The 20,635-nt window shown below is 39.8% G+C and overlaps 1 protein-coding gene across 7 annotated transcripts in view; it reads right to left on the reverse strand.

The window, feature by feature from the left end:
* Positions 1-20,635, reverse strand: part of ARHGAP24 (Rho GTPase activating protein 24) — a 143,498-nt gene that overhangs the window by 4,797 nt on the left and 118,066 nt on the right. For all 7 annotated transcript variants that reach the window (XM_008501790.2, XM_030450596.1, XM_030450595.1 and 4 more), the window contains 4 exons: positions 18,581-18,788; positions 3,395-3,527; positions 2,620-2,693; positions 1,628-1,749 (listed from right to left, as the gene is read on the reverse strand). In XM_008501790.2, coding sequence (XP_008500012.2) covers positions 1,628-1,749; positions 2,620-2,693; positions 3,395-3,527; positions 18,581-18,788 — 537 coding nt within the window. The remainder of the gene's footprint in view (positions 1-1,627; positions 1,750-2,619; positions 2,694-3,394; positions 3,528-18,580; positions 18,789-20,635) is intronic.

The raw sequence follows: 20,635 nt of genomic DNA on the forward strand, positions 1-20,635 counted from the left end.
ATAGGTATTGTTACCCATAGCTGCATTCCTGAATTTGAATGACTGCAAGAAAAGCACTCTGTATCTTCCAGAAAGCAAAGAGCAATGAAGAAGTGTGGCAATGTGCGCCAATCAATACACAGCCTTAGAGGTTCCTATTTAACCCAATTTCCAAATATTTGGCCCACCTGAAGACCAGCAGTGTCTTATGTCAAACCTGAATGTTACGCTTAAAGAGAAGTTACAAATCTGTTTAATAAAACTGCTTCTTGTTAGCTAAAAAAATTATTATGTTTCCCTTAAAATAGTGTGGTTTCCAAGCCATTTCCTATAGCAGCCATCATCATTTTAGCACTAGGGCTGTTGATAAGCAGCCTTTCAAGAAGTGGAAAAACATTATCTGCCTTTCTGCCTAAGTTAACAAAAAAAAAAATAGCCAAAAACCAAAAACTCCAAACAACAACAAACCTACCCCCCCAAGAAACCCCAAAATACAAACAAAACCCATACCAAACAAACGAACAACCCCCCCCAAACCAAACAAACAAAAAAATAAAACAAAAAAACCTACCAAACCTGATAAAGTAGTTATAGTGCATTTGAGACAAGTATGTACAGACATGAGGGGGAGGCCCCAAATGAAGATTTGCTGGACCCTGTTCTTACCAACAAGGAGGGGCTGGTGGGGAATGTGAAGCTCAAGGGCAGCTTTGGCTGCAGGGACCACAAAATGATGTAATTCAAGATGCTTAGGGCAACAAGAAGGAAGAAAAGGTAGCCTGGGAGGAGTACAAAGAAGTTTCTGTACACAACACCACAGCCAATATGTTAAGAATCAAAATGAAAAAGGAGGAAACAAGAAAAACAAGTAAACGAACAAAGCATATGGGCAATTGTTGTATCTGGGGAAGAGAAAAAGAATCAAACTCACAGAAAAAGAGTAAATCCAAATGTTCTCAAATAAACTATGAATGCTCTGGTTTTGAGTTTTAGTAAATTTTTCAGTGCAAGGTCATTTTTCAGATATGGCCCTTGTATCTGTGAAAGTTAAGGAAATCCTACATACTATGGAAAAAGTGTTTGGAGGGGAAAAAAGGTGCCATTATGAAGAATTCAATTCACAAAGATTAATTCTGGGAGAAAATTACAGAAGGAGAGTCTCATGGCCCTATATTTGTCTTAATCACAGCAAAATGCTAAAGCTATACATTGCTGTAAATAACAGAATGCAGCTAACAATTTGATCACTGTTGTGCAGAACATATATAATATACCTCTGCCTTGTGGAGGTTTCTACACAGGTCACTGCATAATGAACTGTACTAACTTTTTCTCATCTGTATGAACCACAGTTAAAATATGAACTCCACTACAACCATACATGCTGAATAAGAAGGTCATATTTGCAGGGGACTTTTAGAAAAAAAGTACATATTTGGTGAAGTTGCCAGGACAACACAATCATGCAACGTCACTTTTCTACTAACCTGCAAAAATTAACCCATAAGTTCACTTAGGATGAAGAATTACATGCCTATAAAACAGCTACATGGAACTTAATTGCATATACTGCATAGACTGGTATGTACTATTAATAAATGTAAAGACATTCCTTCTTTCTGTTACAAATTAGGTACAGTAAGCTTACCCTCCATGATGGTCACAGGATCTTCCACTTTGGGACGAAGAATGTTGGGGCCAAAAACAGTAGCCAGATTCTGCACGCTCATTTTGTTTACACCTGAGTAAGATTGTACTTCATCAAGGAATCTGTGAGAAAGAAAGAGGCATTTAAAGAGCATGTAAAAAGGAAATAAAATAAATTATAAAAATAAATCAATCGATAAAGTCAGTCAATGCTCATAATGGTCTCTTAATATGGTTCAAGTATTCCATTCCAGATCCTCAGGGAACCCATTGAAAGGGTATTCTCCTCAACTTCGTCAGGTTTTCTTCATAATGATACAGTGATAACAAAATTTAAATCTCAATCTGGACTGATTATAAGATAATTCCATTGAGGATGGCAACTTTCTCCAGCATAGTTAATCAACTACTTGGCTAATAAAATGTCCTCAAAATGCAAACACTCAATTAAAGAAAAATATGTTTATATTCTTTTAATTTATTTTTTAATATATATATTGGGAGCTTCTATGTTCACAAAATGCAGCTGTTTAAGACTTCTTTTTTAAGACTTTTTTTTAAGAGGTTTTTTTTTAATATCTTAGATGTATCCATGAAACCGCTTTATATATATATATATATATATATATATATATATAACATATACACAGTTTTCATGAATACCATGCTTCAGGACTGCACAGCCAAAGCCAATAACTGCAGTTAGAAATGGGAAAACCAGGGTCCTATAAAGAGAAGCAAATATATTCACTATCTTCTTGCATTTCTTGCTCAGTGTGGCCTGCTTATGGAAGGAAAGTCATAGCTGTGCACCTTGATAGAGCAAATTAATAATTAGTCATGCATTAAACCTGTTATTTTTAGTGCATTCACTTAAGTTTACCAATCCTCTGACTGTGGTAATGCTTTTCCCTCAGGGCACATTCACAGACAGGTTTGTCTGTCAGCTCACAGTTATAAATACCACTGTGATATTCTTGCAAGGGCACTTACCTACAGATATATTTCAGCAGATTATAATTAACAGCTGGCAGGCTCTTTACTTGCTTTTCCAGTTCTTTCAGGGCCTTAAAGTGGTTTAAGGAAAAAAAAAAAAAAAAGAAAAAAAAGAAAAAAAAAAAAAAAGAAAAAAAAAAGAAAAAAAAAAAAAAAAAAGAAAAGGAAAAAAAAAAAAAAAAAAAAAAAAAAAAAAGAAAAAAAAAGGAGAGAGCGGGGAATTACATTTTCTTAGCATTTTACCAGCGATTTTAAAAAAAAGTCAGTAATTCCAATTACAAGACATAAATGAAACTGTACCATCAGGAAAGCTTGTAGAGCCCATTTCAGATGGGATTTGGCTAACAAAGATTAGCTCTGGATAAAAACAACAAGTAAATAAATAACTTGGTTTCATCCTGTCTTTCTCTTCTCTTTCACTCTGTCTGTTTTTTCACCAGCAGCTCTCTCTCCTCCCGCTGATAATAAGCATTAGACTTCCAGAAACAGTTCTGGTCTGAGCTAGTATTCAGACTAGTATGAGAAACTGTTGGGTATTTGACTAAGTTCTCGGCCACACCAGAATCAGACCTATAGCTAGAGCTAAGGCATGCTCTACAACATTACCTGAACTTCCAAATTACCTAGCTGGCAACGATTTACATATAACAGCTTTGATTTATAGATGCACATGTTAAATTAGAAGAGGTAATCATCAGCTTCTCTCCTCAAAACTGGACCAGGTTACAACATGCCAGCCTTCTATTTCATCTTACTCAAGTTGGCAACTCACCATTTCTTCCTCCTTGCTGAGCATTTTGGCACAGGAAAGAAAATCTTCATATTTTGTGTATGGTATGACTGGTTCTGGGAGTTCCCTGAGGTACAGCTTAAGTAGCGATGCCACTGTGTGTACATCAGTATTGCTGTTGGGTTGGAATACAAGAAGTTGTTACTGTGAATCTGGATTATACATTGAGACTGACAAGCTAAAAACCTACACTTGTCCATTATCACACCAGATTTTACTTACCAACAGTATGTGTAATCTGTTTGCTGGTTGGTTTTGTTTTGTTAGTTTTTTTTCCTACATATTTAGAATACCTGCAGGCAAGAGTCTGTCAACTCCACTCATTTATTACTATTAAGAATTACACTTAAGATCCTATTTGCAGGCACAGGTATTGAGAACATCTTGGCTTTCAGTGATGGGCATCTCACATCAGACATGCAAAATCCATCTTAATTGACTTTCATTTAAGGCAGAAACCAGGCTTTATGTTCATACAGTGGGGATTATTCTCCTACCAGAGGTGGCCTCAGCTCCCAAAACATGCCCATCATGTCTGAATTCCACTGTATCACCATCTGCACTGGTTAATACTGATTAAGTAATGAAGATTGAAAGGAAACCCTACAAATCACCTGTGCTCAGTTGAAACTTCCCCATCTCAATTACGGTTCTGTCCCTGGCATGCAATTTTTTTCTTATGGGCTCCCACAAAATGACTACTGTGCCTTTTAGCTGCACTGTTACACCAAAAGCCTGTGTGTTCTTTACACACAGAACTGTAAACATATGGGGAGGTTTTTTAGCTCTGTCCTGTACCAAGTTAATGAAGGCACTGCAAGTCACCAAACTCAGGTATGTCTAAATGCTAGCACAACAGGGCTGACAGTCAAAAACCTGGTATAACATATGCTTTTTCACAATTACCGTTGCAGAAACTTAAGAGATTTTTTTGATACAGCTGGTAGGTGCCTAGGCTGTATATCAAGCATACTAAAAATAAGAAGATGGGAGAAAGATCAAAGTCAAGTTTAGAGTATGCAATAAAAATTGCTTAAATGTTTCTGTGCTTTGTAAAGTTGCACTGTAACTTCGGAATACTTCTCTGAAAACAAGTAAGTAGAAATAGACAAAACACACAGATTGGTACAAAGAAATCTCTCTTGCATTACTTCTGACTATCTCTGGGTTTAGATACTTATGCATTTGTTCAAGTCCTTATTGGAATGTTCTATGTGCCTTCCTTGGTTCAGATAAAGGCTTATACAGCAAGCTATCTGTTCATCTGACTTCTGAAAAATCAAAAAAATACATAGTAAATTATGCTAATTTCATTCACAAGAAACAGAAAAATGCAGAAAGAAATTCTACACTATTCCTTATTGTGTATTTTCCTTTTCTTTGAAGGCTTCACCCTTGGAACATTTTTTAAACTCGAAGTCTCTCAAAGGAAACTGCTGCTATTTGGCACGCTTAAAACTTTGCTAGAGGCATGTTAATCATTATTTTGGAATGACCTGTTAAGACACTTATGGCTTTTACTAAGTTTAATCTTAACACAAATGTTGAAAACAACCTTGGATTAATGTGGTATGGTATGAGTAATTTAAGCCAAAACAGAAAAAGAGAAGTGATAAACCACCAGATGTATTCAGATGTTAGCCACCACCGCCTTCCTCAAAATAAATTCCCAGAAAACCTTTCTATTCCATTCAGGAATCATTCCCACACAAAATTCCAAAAGCATTTTCCTAGAAAATTCTATAAACAAAGGACTAATGCAAATCCACATTTTAAAGTAAGGGTTAAATTCTATTCCCTTGACTGCAACCCTCCACTTGCAGACTAGCTTTGATGAAAAAAGGGAATCCTGTGTTTACTCTACCCAGCTCCTTGGGTGCATATATAACTTATGGAAGGAACTTTACTATGCATGAGATATAGTTGTACTATTTTATGAGATTTCAAATGCTAGCTATATTTGGCCCTTCTGCCTTCTACCTGTCATCAATCCAGTTGCAAACTAAGTGAAATGAAGTTCTTCTTGACATCTTGGCTAGCAAAACTCTTCACAAGCTGCACAAAGCCAGTGCTTAAAACCCAGACCACAACAGTCTCCCAGGTAGGTGCTTACACGTCTTTTTGCCACCAGTGCTTGTTTTCAGAGCACAACTATGGCATGCATAGCCACACAGGTGCCACTACTCATCCTTATCTAAGGATCTTATCTAAGAAGTGAATTTTACAGGTTTCCAAAGTTGTTGGTCCATCAGGAAAGCAAAAAGCAAACACAGAGGCAAAGACTTATGCTAGTCAGACTCTGAAGGAGATCTGAGAGCAGACATGAACTGGGAGCCTTAGGACATCACCCTGCAGTGCAGCAGGAAAGGAAGCACAGGCCTTCAATCTCCAGAGAATGTAACTCTGATTGCTCAGCAATGATGGTCTTCCTGAAGATTTTATTATTACTATTTTCTTTATTTAAATAATGGAACTCCCCAGGCCTTGAACCACATCTTTCCAGAGACTATTTGCATAAAACTAAAGGCCATTGCAAAATACAAGATTCAAACAGGTTTAGTATGAGAAACGTGGGACCACACATTGAGTACTGTTTTCAGCTCTGAGCTCCTCACTACACGGACACTGAGGTCCTGGAGTGTGTCCAGAGAAGGGCAACCAAGCCGATGAAGTGGCTAGAGAACAAGTCCTATGAGGAGAGGCTGAAGGAACCAGGATTGTTAAGTTTGGATAAGGGGAGGCTGAGAGAAGACCTTCTCATGCTTTACAACTGCCTGAAAGGAGGTTGGAGTGAGGTGGGTGTTGGCCTCTTCTCTCAAGTAAATAGGAATAGGACTAGAGGAACTGATCTCAAGTTGTGCTAGGGAAGGTTTAGACTAGATATTAGGAAGAATTTCTTTACTGAGAAAGTGGTCAGGCACTGGAACAGCCTGCCCAGAAAGGTGGTAGAGTCTCCATCGCTGGAGGTATTAAAAACATGGCACTTCAGGACATGCTCTAGTGGCACTGGTTTTTTTTCTGGGTTGACAGTTGAACTCAATGATCCTAGAAGTCTTTTCCAGCCCTGGTGATTCTGTGTGATTCTGTAATTATTGAAGAAACAATTAAAAATTAGCACACAAGTCTCCCAGCAGTATCACTTTCCTTGCCTTTGTACTGCCAGGATCATACTTCATGTAGTACAGAAGAATAATTTTACACCAGTCCCTTAAGTGTGAAGTAGTCATTTGATTCTTGAGGACACAACAGATGGAAGAGAAAAAGACTGAAGAAGGGCACAAAAGCCCTGGAAACTGATGCCATTTATAAACTTCCTTTTTCCAGTGTGAAGTACTTATGGACTATCACTGTGAGGGGTTAGCTGAGTGCTAAAAACTGTGGCTCTGCCAAGGAAGAACTGAAAGAGAAATAGGAAGGGAGGATGCTGAGGAGCAAGAAACAGTAAGAAGTCTTGTGTTCTAACCTTCTGAAGTAGATTCTGCATATAAGTCTATGAAAAGGTGCATTTGGGGCTGATGCTAGAAACCCAGGCTCCATTTAGGCACGCATTCACAATGTTTTAATTATATATTTATTTTTTATTATTACTTGCATCTCCCAACCAAACGCTATGGCAACACTGCAGTTTGCCACAAGATGGTGGGACTGCAAAGTAAGAATCTGAAAAGGTGTTAAGTTTTTTTTTTCCTAGACTGCACGGGAATTTAGCACTGTACTTAGGACTCAATCTATCTATGCAGAAATTGCCACAAGATTTTGGCAGCATAAACAAGAATTAATACATACACAGACATATGGAATAAAAATCTTTTAATAATAGGATATTTAATTGAATTTAGCAGCATCTAGACAAAAGCTAAAAAATTATTTCTTGCAATGTAAATACTGGTATAAAAACTATAAAGTTTATAATAAGGTAACTAATAGAGTGTTTCATATAATCTGACACTTGTTTAGATGTGGAAGTCTATTATAATTGTTTTCAACTTTTGTTTTAAAATATAGAGGAAAAATTAAAAAATGCAGACTTTGGTTATAATTCATCTGTATGTGTTTCAGTCCACAAATACCATCAAGCACACTTTAGCCACCGAGGACACCTGAGTTGCAAAGGGATGTTTAACTGCAAGCTCTCTTGAGGACCAGGACCATTTATTTACCTTTCTGGTCTGCAGTGTTCTATCCACAGTATAAGTCAACCAACAGCAATTACATATCTGCCTTGCCAGCACCTGTGTCGTTCATAAGAGGTGAATCCTTCCAGTGTCTTAGAGGACCTTGCCCTCCACCTACAACTTGTTCTTCTAGCTACAACTGATAAGTTTAAGACAAGACAGTATTTATCCCTGCAAATCTGATTTTACTTATAAACCTGGTTTTACTTATATTCTAAAACAAATTGCAGCTCAAAAAATTTAATTATTTTACCTATCTTGGTATTTCTTCTGCTATTCGACAGCCTACCATGGAAGGGCTTCACCATTACACATTCATAATTAACGTGATTAAAAGTGTTCATTAGGAAGTATTAAAATAGAACATATTAATTTCAGCAGAAAATCCTATTTTATCAAAATTGGAACAATCCTTATTAATTGAGGTGGACTTTCTCTATGTGCATAATGAGTAACTGCAAGCCAGGAATGGCATGACAAAGCAGAAAATTTAATGCACCACAAAAAGTAGCAGCAAGCTGAGAGTCTACTCTAGCATGTCCTGCAGGAAGAGGATGAAATAGATTACTTACCTTGCTAAAAAGATTCATACTGCATTACTGTTGATATGGTTCCAGAGGGGCATCCCCCACTCCACCACTTCCCATGCAAATGCTTACAAATGCAAGCGTACCACAGCCTCTCATTAGACATCAGACTACACATACTCAAAGCCCTCTTCATCTGAACTCAAGCATTAATACTTCCCATGACACTGCTGTTTTGACAGCACTTTCCTTTGTGATACCACAGACACTGTGGAAGTGGCTGTCAGACTGATCTCACTGCCTGGAGTTTTTCAGCCTTTCTACCAGAAGCAAAAATTACTGATGGCCAAAAATCACCAAAAATCTATGCCATAACCCTCAAACTTAGACAAGCAGACAGTAGTCAGAGAGCTGGAGCCAGCATTTCAGAGCCCAAAGCCAACAAGCTCCTCATAGATTCTCAGAAATATTAGCAGGACAAGGTCATATTAGAAAATGATACATGCTGTGCCAAAAATAGCTCTATTATGATGACACATAAACAGTTTACATAAAGTACATACAACAAGCTGTGAGGCTACAATTAATTTCAGAAGTTCCGGTAGTAAAACAAAGGAGAACAACACGTTCCACACAGTTTGTGTAGAAGTACCTCCTCTAATTACTAGAACTACAGCTCCATCATTTCAGATGTGTCACAGATCACAGTCTTGGAAACATGAGAGACAGAGTCTGTCTGGTTCTGACTGGTTCAATAGTCTACGTGATTTTCTTTCCCCTTTATAGGGATTGTCCTGGTTTGGGCCAGGATAAAGGTGATTTTCTGTCTTATACTTTTGCTTTCAGCTAAGTCTCTTGTAAGTAGTTGCACTTGCTGAAATTAACAGCAAGTCTCTCAGACAGTGTCTGCTTCTAGGACTGGTAACACTCGATGTTTATAGTTACTGTTAGAATCATAGAATCATAGAATTGGCTGGGTTGGAAGGGACCTCAGAGATCATCAAGTCCAACCCTTGATCCACTACTGCTGCAGTTACTAGACCATGGCACTGAGTGCCACATCCAGTCTCTTTTTAAATATCTCCAGGGATGGAGAATCCACTACTTCCCTGGGCAGCCCATTCCAATGCTTGATCACCCTCCCTGGAAAGAAATTCTTTCTAATATCCAACCTAAACCTCCCCCAGCACAACTTAAGACCGTGCCCTCTTGTCTTGCTGAGAGTTGCCTGGGAAAAGAGACCAACCCCCATCTGGCTCCAACCTCCTTTCAGGGAGCTGTAGAGAGTGATGAGGTTTCCTCGGAGCCTCTTTTCCAGGCTGAACAGCCCCAGCTCCCTCAGCCTCTCCTCATAGGATCTGTGCTCAAGTCCCTTCACCAGCCTAGCTGCCCTCCTTTGGACCTGCTCCAGGACCACGATATCCTTTCTAAACTGAGGGGCCCAGAACTGGACACAATACTCGTGGTTAGAGACTGGAATGCAGAGCCAAGGACACTGCTCAGCTCTGGGGAACATTTTGCCCTCCAGAAGGAATAAAGAGGTCTCACCTGCAGCCCTTCTTTGGGGAGGAACAGACAAGATAGGTGCCAGAATTGACCAAATAGAGTATTCCATCCCATACATGTCATACTCAGTATAAATTTGAGGGATCACGAGGGTCAAGACAGCTTCCAGCTTCCGGCTTCCTGCCTTTCCTGCCCTTTCCCTACCTTCACCTGTTCCCTGTTTCCTTTGGCATCCTGGGAGGATTCCGTCATTTTCCTGTGCCTTTGCTCCTGATCCGTGCCAGCCCATATCTGTGTGTTCCTGCCTCCAGCTCCCAACTGCTGCTGACTCCAGGAGTCCAGCCTGGATTTTCCCAGGGCTGCCCTGCAGCCTCAGTGGTGACGTGAGAGTTATTGGGGGAAGAGGGGGGAAGGAACGTGGTATCAATTTTCCTGTATATTTGTAAGTATTTATTAATTTTTCCTATTTATCATTACTGTTTCATTAAAGCTGTGTAGTTTAGTTTCCAACCCATAAGTCTCTCTCCCTTATTCTCTCTCCTTTCTTTATCAAGGAGGAGAGAGAGATTAATAGAGAGCGTCTGTTACTCGGTTTAATTGCCGGGCCAGTGTTAAACCATGACATGGATGAAAATTCAAAATTACAGAGTGGGTCTAGCTGGAAAAGACCTTTAAGATCAGCAAGCCCAACCATTAACCTAACTCCACCAAGTCCAGTGCTAATCCATATTACCAAGCACCACATCTATATGTCATTTAAACATCTCTAGGGATGGTGATTAACAACCACCCCCCTGGGCATCCTATTCCAGTGAGTGCTCCATTACTCCTCCAGTGAAGAAGTTTCTTCTAGTACCTATTGTAAACTTCCTCTGATGGAGGAGGTCTCCTCTGGAGACCATTTCCTCTTGGCTTGTTTCTAGGGAGAAGAGACCAACTTCCACCAACTACAACCTCCTTTCAGCTAGTTGTAGAGAGCAATAAGGTCTCCTCTTGCCCACCTTGGTTGCCCTTCTCTGAACTCACTCCAGCACCTCAATGTCCTTCTTGTGGCGAGGGGCCCAGAACTGAACACAGCACTCGAGGTGCAGCCTCACCAGAGCTGAGTACAGGGGCACCATCACTGCCCTTCTCCTGCTGGACACACCATTCCTGATACAGGCCAGGATGCTGATGGCCTTCTTGGCCACCTGGGCACACTGCTGGCTCATATTCATCTGGGTGCTGAACAACACCCCCAGGTCCTTTTCAACTGGGCAGCTTTCCAGCCACTCTTCCCCAGGCCTGTAATGTTGCATGGGGTTGTTGAGATCTAACACTTGGCCTTGTTGAATTTCATACAATTAACCTCAGCCCGTTGATCCATCCCGTCAAGATCCCTCTGTATAACATTCCTACCCTCAGGCAGATCAACACTCCCTCCCAAATTAGTGTCAGTCTCTGTATAATTTTCCTATAGAATGCATCTCTAAACAGACAGTACCATGCTTAATCTAAGTAACAGCTGTAATTTTGCCTGCAGCTTGGAAAACATATAAGAAAGTATTTACCACTTTAAGCCCTGAGTTGTCTGTCTTCCTCTCCTTGCTGCCACAAGAGCCTGGCTCTAACTTAACACTGATCTTAATTGTTATTTTTCTGCTTAGACAGAGAAATAAATCAAGCATGTATCCTGTTTATTTGCTCTTGTGCTGATGATTTTCGCAATCCATGCTACCTACCGGGACCTATTCAGGGAATAAGCACTTCAAGGACTACTAAAGACTGACAGACTCTACTTCCAAGTAAGACGTGCTTTAGTAATTATAATAGTAGCTAATTAGATCAGGTTAGATAGTGATTCTTTAAAAGCAGCAATGAAGACAGCAGCTTAGGGCAGACAAATGAAAAGACAAATTATAGATCCTTAAAGAGAGACACAAGTGACTTCAGATAAGGTTGTCAGAGTCCTAAGAAACAGATAGGTTCCCATCGTGAAAAAAAAATAAATCAACCAACTTCAATGAATATTCAACCTTTTATCATTTGAGAGGTTGTTCAGAAAGGCTGAAGTTTCTGCAAGGTTTTGCAGGGATTGCAAGCATACATAAAACATGGAAAAACACCACAAATAAGCTACCTGTTCTTGTTTACTGGAAGACAAAGCCACAAATCTTGCAACCCTTGGTAAGGATGCATTAAAAAACACATTCCCAAGACTTACACTAAGAAACAAAATGTCATCCTCTCTTAAAGGTGACCACATACGAAAAGTCATTCACCTTTGGCAAATTAAATACATGGCTACCTCTATTTTTTTTTAATCACAGCTGACACACCAACTCCATTTCTGAAACTGAAATTAATGAGAAGCAACTACAGTGTTCATTCGCTGCCAATAACTACAAACATGCTCTCCTACAGCAGGACAACAATTAAATTGATTTAATGACCCTTCCATCATGTTACAAATGTGTTTTCAAACACGTATTTAATAGTTAGACTAGGTCTTTTAAATTGTACCATAAGCAGAGGTGACTCCTGCTAGCTGGTTAGAGGCCTGGAATTAGAAAGGAAGTGGAAGTGTCTCCAGAGACACAATTGATGAGCAGATTGAGAGGATCAGGGAATGAAGCCTGTTAACAGCCAAAAATAAATAGGAATTTTCACAGGCCTAAGGCCACTTGTGTTTGGTCCAAAAAAGATTTCTAGTAAAGACTTCATTTCACATAAAAATGTTTTATTTTGGGATTACTGCACTTTTCCTCTAGGAAAGGAATAAAGTCCCTTCCTTATAGGAAATTATCTGCTTCTAAACAAAGTAATTCTTATGTACAGTCTTATATTGGGAAAATAAAAGAACAATTTTCAGAACCAGTGATTTCCAAGACAAGGAATAACTGCAATCTTTGCAGTGCCAGTGCAGACTGCAGCCCCCCTGAGACAGGTCCAATTTCTTGCATTCACCAAATTTTTTTAAACATTATTTATCTCTGGAGGAAAGAAAGAATTGTGCATGTGCTTGTTCACACCCTGAGGATATTAAATTAGAACCATCCTGATCATTGCCTTACCTTGCTTCAACAACCCCAATGATTAAATGCACAGGAACATAACAGTTCTACAGTCTGGATTATTGGGCTCCAGTAAATAGTAGTTAGCATTTGCCAAGTATCACACACTGCCAGTTGGATACCCTCTTCTCAGATGATTGCAATAGTGACTAGCAGTAATATTTTCTCCTATGATATATTGTATTCTTTTTTAGAGTAATTCACACCCATCAGACAATATAATACAAATTTTGTTTTGCTAAATACACTTTTATGTGATTTTCTTCTCTCTTGGGCATACACAGGCAGGTAAGCTATGTAACTTCCAGCTCTTGTGAAGTACTGGACTACATAAATCACTGATAGTAGTTATGAAAATACAAGCCATATAAATCAATCACATGATTATTAATATTTGTCTCAGTGACATCTCGAGCATTTTTTGCTCCTGAGCAATCGTCACTGTCATATTACTTGGTAGTAATTGTAACAAACAGCAAATGGAAAGAGGTAATATAAAAAGAGAAATCCAATTTTGTAGTCCTTCTAGGTAAAAACTGTAGAACAAGCCTTTATGCAATGCCATATTTGCTACGCTTATTTTACAGAAAAAACATGATCCTCTTTGTACAACTGTACAGGTATGAGATGTAAGGTAAGATGAGGGAATTTAAATTTAAAATATAAGCCACACAAGCAGAGAGAAGCAAATACCCCAAGCACAAGCAAAATGAATTCCACAGAGGAAACAATTTTACATAGAGGTGGAACTGTACTGGTAGTACCTAGGGTATTTCAAGTAGCGGCCAACATGATTTCCTAATTGCACGCTTAAGTTCTCAAAGTATATTTCACAGAATGTGCAGGCACATGCAGAGGGAGTGAGGTATTTTCTGATTTTTGTCTTTAAACTGACATACAGTTTTTCAGTTTTGCTTTTTTTTTCTTCACACAAAAAGCCTCAGCATTTTCAGGTTTTCAGTTCTAGCAGATGCACCTTCCCTTTTCAAGACTGCAAGCAAGCACTTATCAGAAAAAGTATCAGTATGAAAAACTACTGTAACATAAGCTGTTTGTATTAGGTCCAACATGGATGACAGTAGCTACTCTTTCTCTTGGTCACAGCCTGTGACCTGGCACCACTGCAGAAGGTTGACCTGGATTCCATTGTGTTTTGTGCTCCATCAACAAAAAAGTCAGTTCGGTTCCAACTGCAAAAAGCTTTTTTATTGAAGCATGATACCAGGCAAAATATAAATTAATAAATAGAACCTAGGCAGATTTTGCATGACCTGACTACTGACAAATAGTAAAGTATAATTACAGATTAAGCACAGGGAACTGGAGATTCATGAAAGAAAGTAAGCATGGATTCCTAATGTACGTATTTTTTTTCTTTCCTCTACAATAGCATTTTTGGGATCAGGAGCACCCTGATGAAGTTTGCTGATGACACCAAGATGAGTGGAGAGGCTGACACCCCAGAAGGGAGAGCCACCCTCCAGGATGACCTAGGCAGACTGGAGAAGTGGGCTAACAGGAACTTCATGAAGTTCAGGGTACAGAAGTGCAAGGTCTTCCACCTGGAAATGCACAATGCAAGAGTGGAGTTCAGAGTGGGATCCACTTGGCTAGAGAGCAGCCTTGTGGAAAGGAACCTGGGACTCTTGCTGGATAACAGGCTCAACATGAGCAGTGTGCTGCAGCAGCAAATAAAGCCAACAGGATGCTGGGCTGCATCAACAAGGGCATCCCCAGCAGAGATAAAGAAGTCATCACCTCACTCAGTGCTTGTTATATCATACCTGGAGTACTGTGCTCAGTTTTGGTCCCCACTGTACAAAAAGGATTAGGACAGGCAGGAGAGGGTCCAGAGAAGGGACACAAGAATTATCAGAGGGCTGGAGCACCTGCAGCATGAGGTTATGAAAGCTGGGTTTGTTAAGCCTTGAGAAGGCTTATGGGAGACCTTATTATGATGTTTCAGTACTTAAAGGTGGGTACAAAGCAGATGGAGACTCCCTGTTTACAAGGAATCACATGGACAAGACAAGGGGCAATGGGCACGAGTTGCTCCTGGGGAGATTCCGATTGGACACAAAAGGTAAATTTTTCCCCCTGAGGACAGTCAGACATTGGAATGGTCTCCCAGGGGAAGTGGTGGATGCCCCCACTTCGGAAAGTTTTAAGTCTCAGCTCTACAGCATGCTGAGACATCTCATATAAACTGTAGTATTAGAAGGGTTGGAGAAAATGATCCTTGAGGTCCCTTCCAACTTGACATTCTATGATTCATATTCTGGCCACTTTTATATCATGGCCAACTTGCTAGACAGGCTGCATCAAATGATTTTGTTTTTATTCAGAACAATGAACACTTACTCCCAAACTAGGTAATGACACAGGCATTCTGAAAACATTGTGAAATGGTGAGCCCCTTATTGGATCAGGAAAAGGCTGTGGATGTTTATCTTGACTTTAGCAAGGCGCTTGACACAGTTTCCCACAGTATTCTCCTAGAAAAATTGACTACTCATGGCTTGGATAAGCATACACTTTGCTGGGTTAAAACCAGGTTGGATGGCAGGGCCCAAAGTGTTGTGGTCAGTGGAGTTAAATCCAGGTGGCAGCTGGTCACAAGTGGTGTTCCACAGGGCTCAGTGCTGGGCCACTCCTGTTCAATATCTTTATCAGTGATGTAGATGAGGGGATAGAGTGCACCCTTAGTAAATCTCTAGGCAGCACTAAGCTGGGTGGGAGTGTTGATCTGCCTGAGGGTAAGGAGGTCTCCAGAGGGATCTGGACAGGTTTGATGGATGGGCCAAGGCCAACTGCATGAGTTTCAAGAAAGCAAATGTCAGGTACTGCATTTCAACCACAACCCCCAGCAGTGGTACAGGCCTGGGGAGGAGTGGCTGGAGGGAAAGAATGCATGGACCCAGGGGTGCTGACTGACAGCCAGCTGAACATAAGCCAGCAGTGTGCCCAGGTGGCCAGGAGGGCCAGTGGCATCCTGGGTTGTAGCATCCTCTCCAGCAGGAGCAGGGGGGATCTTACCCCTGTACTCGGCACTGGGGAGGCCACACCTTGAGTGCTGTGTGCAGTTTGGGCCCCTCACTACAGAAAGGACATTGAGCTACTGGAATGTGTCCAAAGAAGGGCAACGAAGCTGATGAAGGGTTTGGAGCATGTGTCTTACAAGGAGTGCTGAGGGAGGTGGGGTTGTTTAGCCTGGAGAAAAGGAGGCTGAGGGGAGACTTTATTGCTTTCTACAACTGCCTCAGAGGAGGTTGTGAAGAGGTGGGGATCCATCTGTTCAATGAAGTTACAAGTGATAGGACAAGAGGTAATGGCCTTAAGTTGCACCAGGGGAGGTTTAGACTGGATGTTAGGAAGAATTTCTTCACTGAAAGGGTTATCAAGCATCAGAATAGGCTGCCTTAATCCCTGGAGGTATTTAAGAGTTGTATAGACATAGTACATGTCAGTGTTAACAGTTGGATTCTTGAAAGGTCTTTTCCAACCAAGGTAATTCTGTTATTCATCTCTAAAATTTACAAATGGAACAAAAGGTGGAGGAAAAAAGTACACATCCAATAGAAAAAATGGCAGAGAGCAGAAAAAAATTTATGTCCACCTGGCTTCTGGACTATTGCTACACCTAAATCATCTCTCCAAACTCAAATGTGAAGAAGTTAACAGAAACAGTATCCTTCATAACGAGACACACGGGCATCCAAGATCAGTGTTCTATAATTTCTCAGCTTTGGAAGCAGAACTGCAGGACCAGTGGTTTATAGGTACGTCCTGCTGATGTTTCTAATTACTGTAGTAGAGATTATATGCATTCTTCCCAGAACTATCATGTAAAATCTTTCCTCCATTTAATCTGTTGAAGCTCAGCTGGCATGCTTACTTCTGGAGCTCATTAGTATGTACCTCGGACATTGCAAGATAACCTTGAAAAAAAAATTAAATTTATATGGGTGAGCCCTGATCTCATTTATTTGTAATAGGTAGATCTTGTGTTTCTCCTTCAACCTGTACCTCTCAGTGGGTTGTTCAACACATCACCTTCCTGGAGTTTGGGAGTGAGTAGTTTTCTTAAGCAACTTGATTTCCTCTACAATTACTTGGCTTGACAGCACAGAAAAAAATAACTTTATATTTCTATCATTCACTTATTTGTATCTCTGGTAGAGGTTGTGTCAGAGATATGACCAATAGTATTTATTTTTATGTCCAAGTAAGGAAAACATATCCAATGGATTATTCTTTACCTTTTAAAATTAAATTATGTGTTAATTTGAACAGCCAACGAGTATGGAACAAACATTTATCAGCTAACACTGTCATCTCCCACAGGTGTCTGGCTCCTTAGAGCTATTTTCTGGTCAATTATCCTAACTCTAACCTTCTGAGGAGAAACTAATAAACCTCATCAGAAAACAATTCACTTTTCTTTTCAGACAATTGTAAATTCTCAACACTTCTCTAAAAAAAGTGTAGGAAATAAAACAGCTCTGCATGTCTGCCATCTGTAGTATGCATACCTTCATGCATAACAAATTTGCTCACTTAATAGAAATCAGCAAGCAAGGGAGGTAAACCGTTTCCAAAAATCAGGTTCATGATGGCCTGGTTTTGCACTAAAAGATCAAGCTCAGCTTTTCTTCCCGTTACTCACATTATAAGAGTCAAAGGTCCAACAAAATGTTGGTAACCTGTCTTTCCTCCTAATTAACATTACACTCTCAATTGGAGTGAAGTATCCTGATTACATTTTGGAGGTGTAATAACAGGTGTCACTCAGGGCACGCACCAAGGGCAACCACTCTTGAACTGTCTCTTGAATTGAAATTTCAATACCATCATATTAATTCTGATCAGAGTTAAAAAGCCTCTGTGGCATTCATTGATCTACTAGTTCTGTTTCTCTAATTGCACACTGAACATGTGGGCTTGTGGCATCAATATTTATAGGAGAATGGAACTTGCACAAAAAAGCAGTTTTACAAAAACTGGACAAAAGTCACATACATCTGTATGGACAGTACTGGATTTTTCCTTGGCCCAGAAAATTCACATGAGCTTTACAAAACTACAAAAATATTGGAATACAAGTTGGAAAGTTGGACCTGGACCTCAAAACCACGTCAATTTATTATTACAGCCATAGTGACTTTTATGACTGAAGGCCCAAAATTATAAGGGACTACACTGAAACAGACTTCCCTTCCAGTCAGTTTTAGAGGTAACAGAACATTGGTGATGAGAGAAATTCTTCCTTTGACAAAATGCCATCATTGCCACTGTATCTCAAAATACACTATGATCAAGGCAATCCAGATATTTTTTATTGTCAAAAAATACTTTTCCTCAACCAGTTTTTCACAAATGGAACACTTTGAAATCACTCCAGAAATACTTTGAAATCAGACAGCAAAGTCAGAAAGAAAAAAAGAAAAAGGACGACATTTTAGAGTGATAACAGAAAACATAAAAACCCTACAAAATCATTCTGTCTGTTGCTAGAATGTGCTTTACAGCACCACAGGTCAGCCAATATAGCAGATCATGCCCTGGCTTGTTGTAGAATGCTCTCGAATGTTCCCCAAAAGGTAGGGGGTGTGACCCCTTTGCTGTGCCCAACCCCATGTTTGAGGGGCCAATTAGATCAGCCCATAATCCTGTGCTATCTGCACCAGGGATTCGCTGTGCTACAGGTAAACACACTGGGTGTCCAATAAAACGTTATGTTGATGTGGGGTGGCCGGGGTGTGGTCACAGAAACACTATATAAGAAAAAGTTACTGCACAATAAAGTTGAAGCTTGTTTACCAACCATATTGGTTGCTTTAGTTTTCCCTCACTGTTTTCCAACACTGGCTAGGCTTCAAGGAACAGGGGACAGCTGGAGGACTTTACCTGTCAAAAGAAGGCTTCTCTCCACAGTCAAACGCATCCTGTAACTCCTTGACAAGATTAGCCTGCCCAGGCAGTCGAAAAAGGCCTTCTTCCTTTAGCCCCCACTGTCGGATAAAATCCACACACTGTTCCACCAGCACAGGAGCCAGGTGGTTCCCATATCGCTTTTCATATCGTACAGTGTCTTCCAGCTTCTGGCCAAAGATACCTGTGTTAAAAAGGGACATGACTTGGTGGAAATTCATAAAAACATTTGAGAAGCCTTTGTCTCCCACTGCAAACCACAAAATTTATGGATCATTTAAATGCATGGACAATTAACCTACTCCTTTCTTAAGAATAAAATGCTCAATTTCTCATGGAATGCTGACATTACCACAATGCATTATTTAAAATAAAATACTGCAAATTACTTCTTTTACAGATCATAAGCACAGAAAATAGATTTGGGAAGCTACAAGCAGTATTTTCCATCACAAGACTTCAAATTCAAAAGTGATACGCATCTCTACCTTCTTTGGTTCATGCCTAAGTATGTATAAAAAAATCCCAAGTAGTTCCTGTAGTGAAACTATGGCAAATAAACATTACCTTTACACATGGAAAGCCAATTAATTAAAAATATAGTTTAGGATCTAATTATTAAATAAGTTTTCCCACATGAAAAAGGAAATGAAGCTGGACTTTCCCCTCATGAAGCCATGCTGGCTCTGACCAGTGATTGTGTTGATTCTTGAATACCTTCCTAAACTCCTGCAAAATGCCTATGGGGATGGCAAGAGTATTAGAAATTAATTTAGGTTTCTTGTATTTGCCTGACTGAACAGTGGCTGCTGATCAACAAGGAAGAAATCCTCAAGTCCCTCCATTTTCTAGACCCTCCTTCTGAAAGTAGTAGAATTAAGGAGGAAGGTCCTCTGAAAGTCACTTAAGGAATCTGCGTTTATGGGAGTTAGCAGAATTCAAAGACCTGCTTAATATTCAAGAAGTTCAGTGCCCCACAAAATTGTCCCTTCTGCTGGCTTAACAAGTTCCACTTCCTCTGCCACTCCTCAAATGGCATGTGTTCTAGCTCCTGAGCACCTTGATGGTCCTTTGCTCAACTCTCTCCAGTTTTATCTCCACCCTTCCCCATGTTTTTTGGTTGGTTGTTTTTTTGTTGTTGTTGTTTGATTTGTTTTTAATGGACACAATATATGGAAGATGGTCTAAAAAATGCCTAACAGAGCAGGCTAATCATTTCTCTCTCTCTGCTGGCCCTGCTTCTGCTGATACTGCCCTGACTGCTGCCAAACCTTCCTTGCTGCCAGGTCCACTGCTTGTTCATGTCCAGCTTACCGTCCTCAGGGCTCTCAGCTCCTTTCCACAGAGCTGTTTCCCTGGGGTTATTCCTTCTTAGGTGTAGGACTCGGCCATTCTTCGTTGAATTTCCCTTCAAGGACCAATGAGATCTCTTAATTTTAAATACAAGAGGTTTTGTCTCTTTTCAAACAAAATTATCAGTATAAGATAGGATATTCCAATTATATGGTGTACAATTACAACTCTGACAGTAAAATCAGTATATGAATAAGCTATTGCCTATACTTTCTTCTCTCTATGCTAACATTATTTAACCTGTAATGTGCATATTGCTGCTTATATTTGCAGAGGAAGTTCCCAAACCTACCAGACTGGTTTGAAATTCCTATTAATAATGACACTGTAGTCATAACGCCTAAATTTCTACAGTACATTTTTGGGATACTGTTTTCTTTTGGGTTTTGTTTTGGTTTTTTTTCTTCTCCATTTTGGAACTGGCTTCCAAACAATGTCTAATAGATGAAGAATATGAGAACAAGGCCATTTTGTGCAGTGGGAGCAAAACCTATCCCTGTATTATTATAAATTATCGATGCACCACAACACAAAATGTATTGAAAGCAGGTGGCAACCATAAAGCATTAAGATGTCTGTAACTACCATCATGCAATATTTTTAAGACAAATAGAACCTAACATGTGATTCACAAATGAAAGATGACATACATTAAATGGATATGACAAACTTGGTTCT

This window comes from Calypte anna, chromosome 4B (genome assembly GCF_003957555.1).
Source record: "Calypte anna isolate BGI_N300 chromosome 4B, bCalAnn1_v1.p, whole genome shotgun sequence".
Lineage (NCBI taxonomy): Eukaryota > Metazoa > Chordata > Aves > Apodiformes > Trochilidae > Calypte > Calypte anna.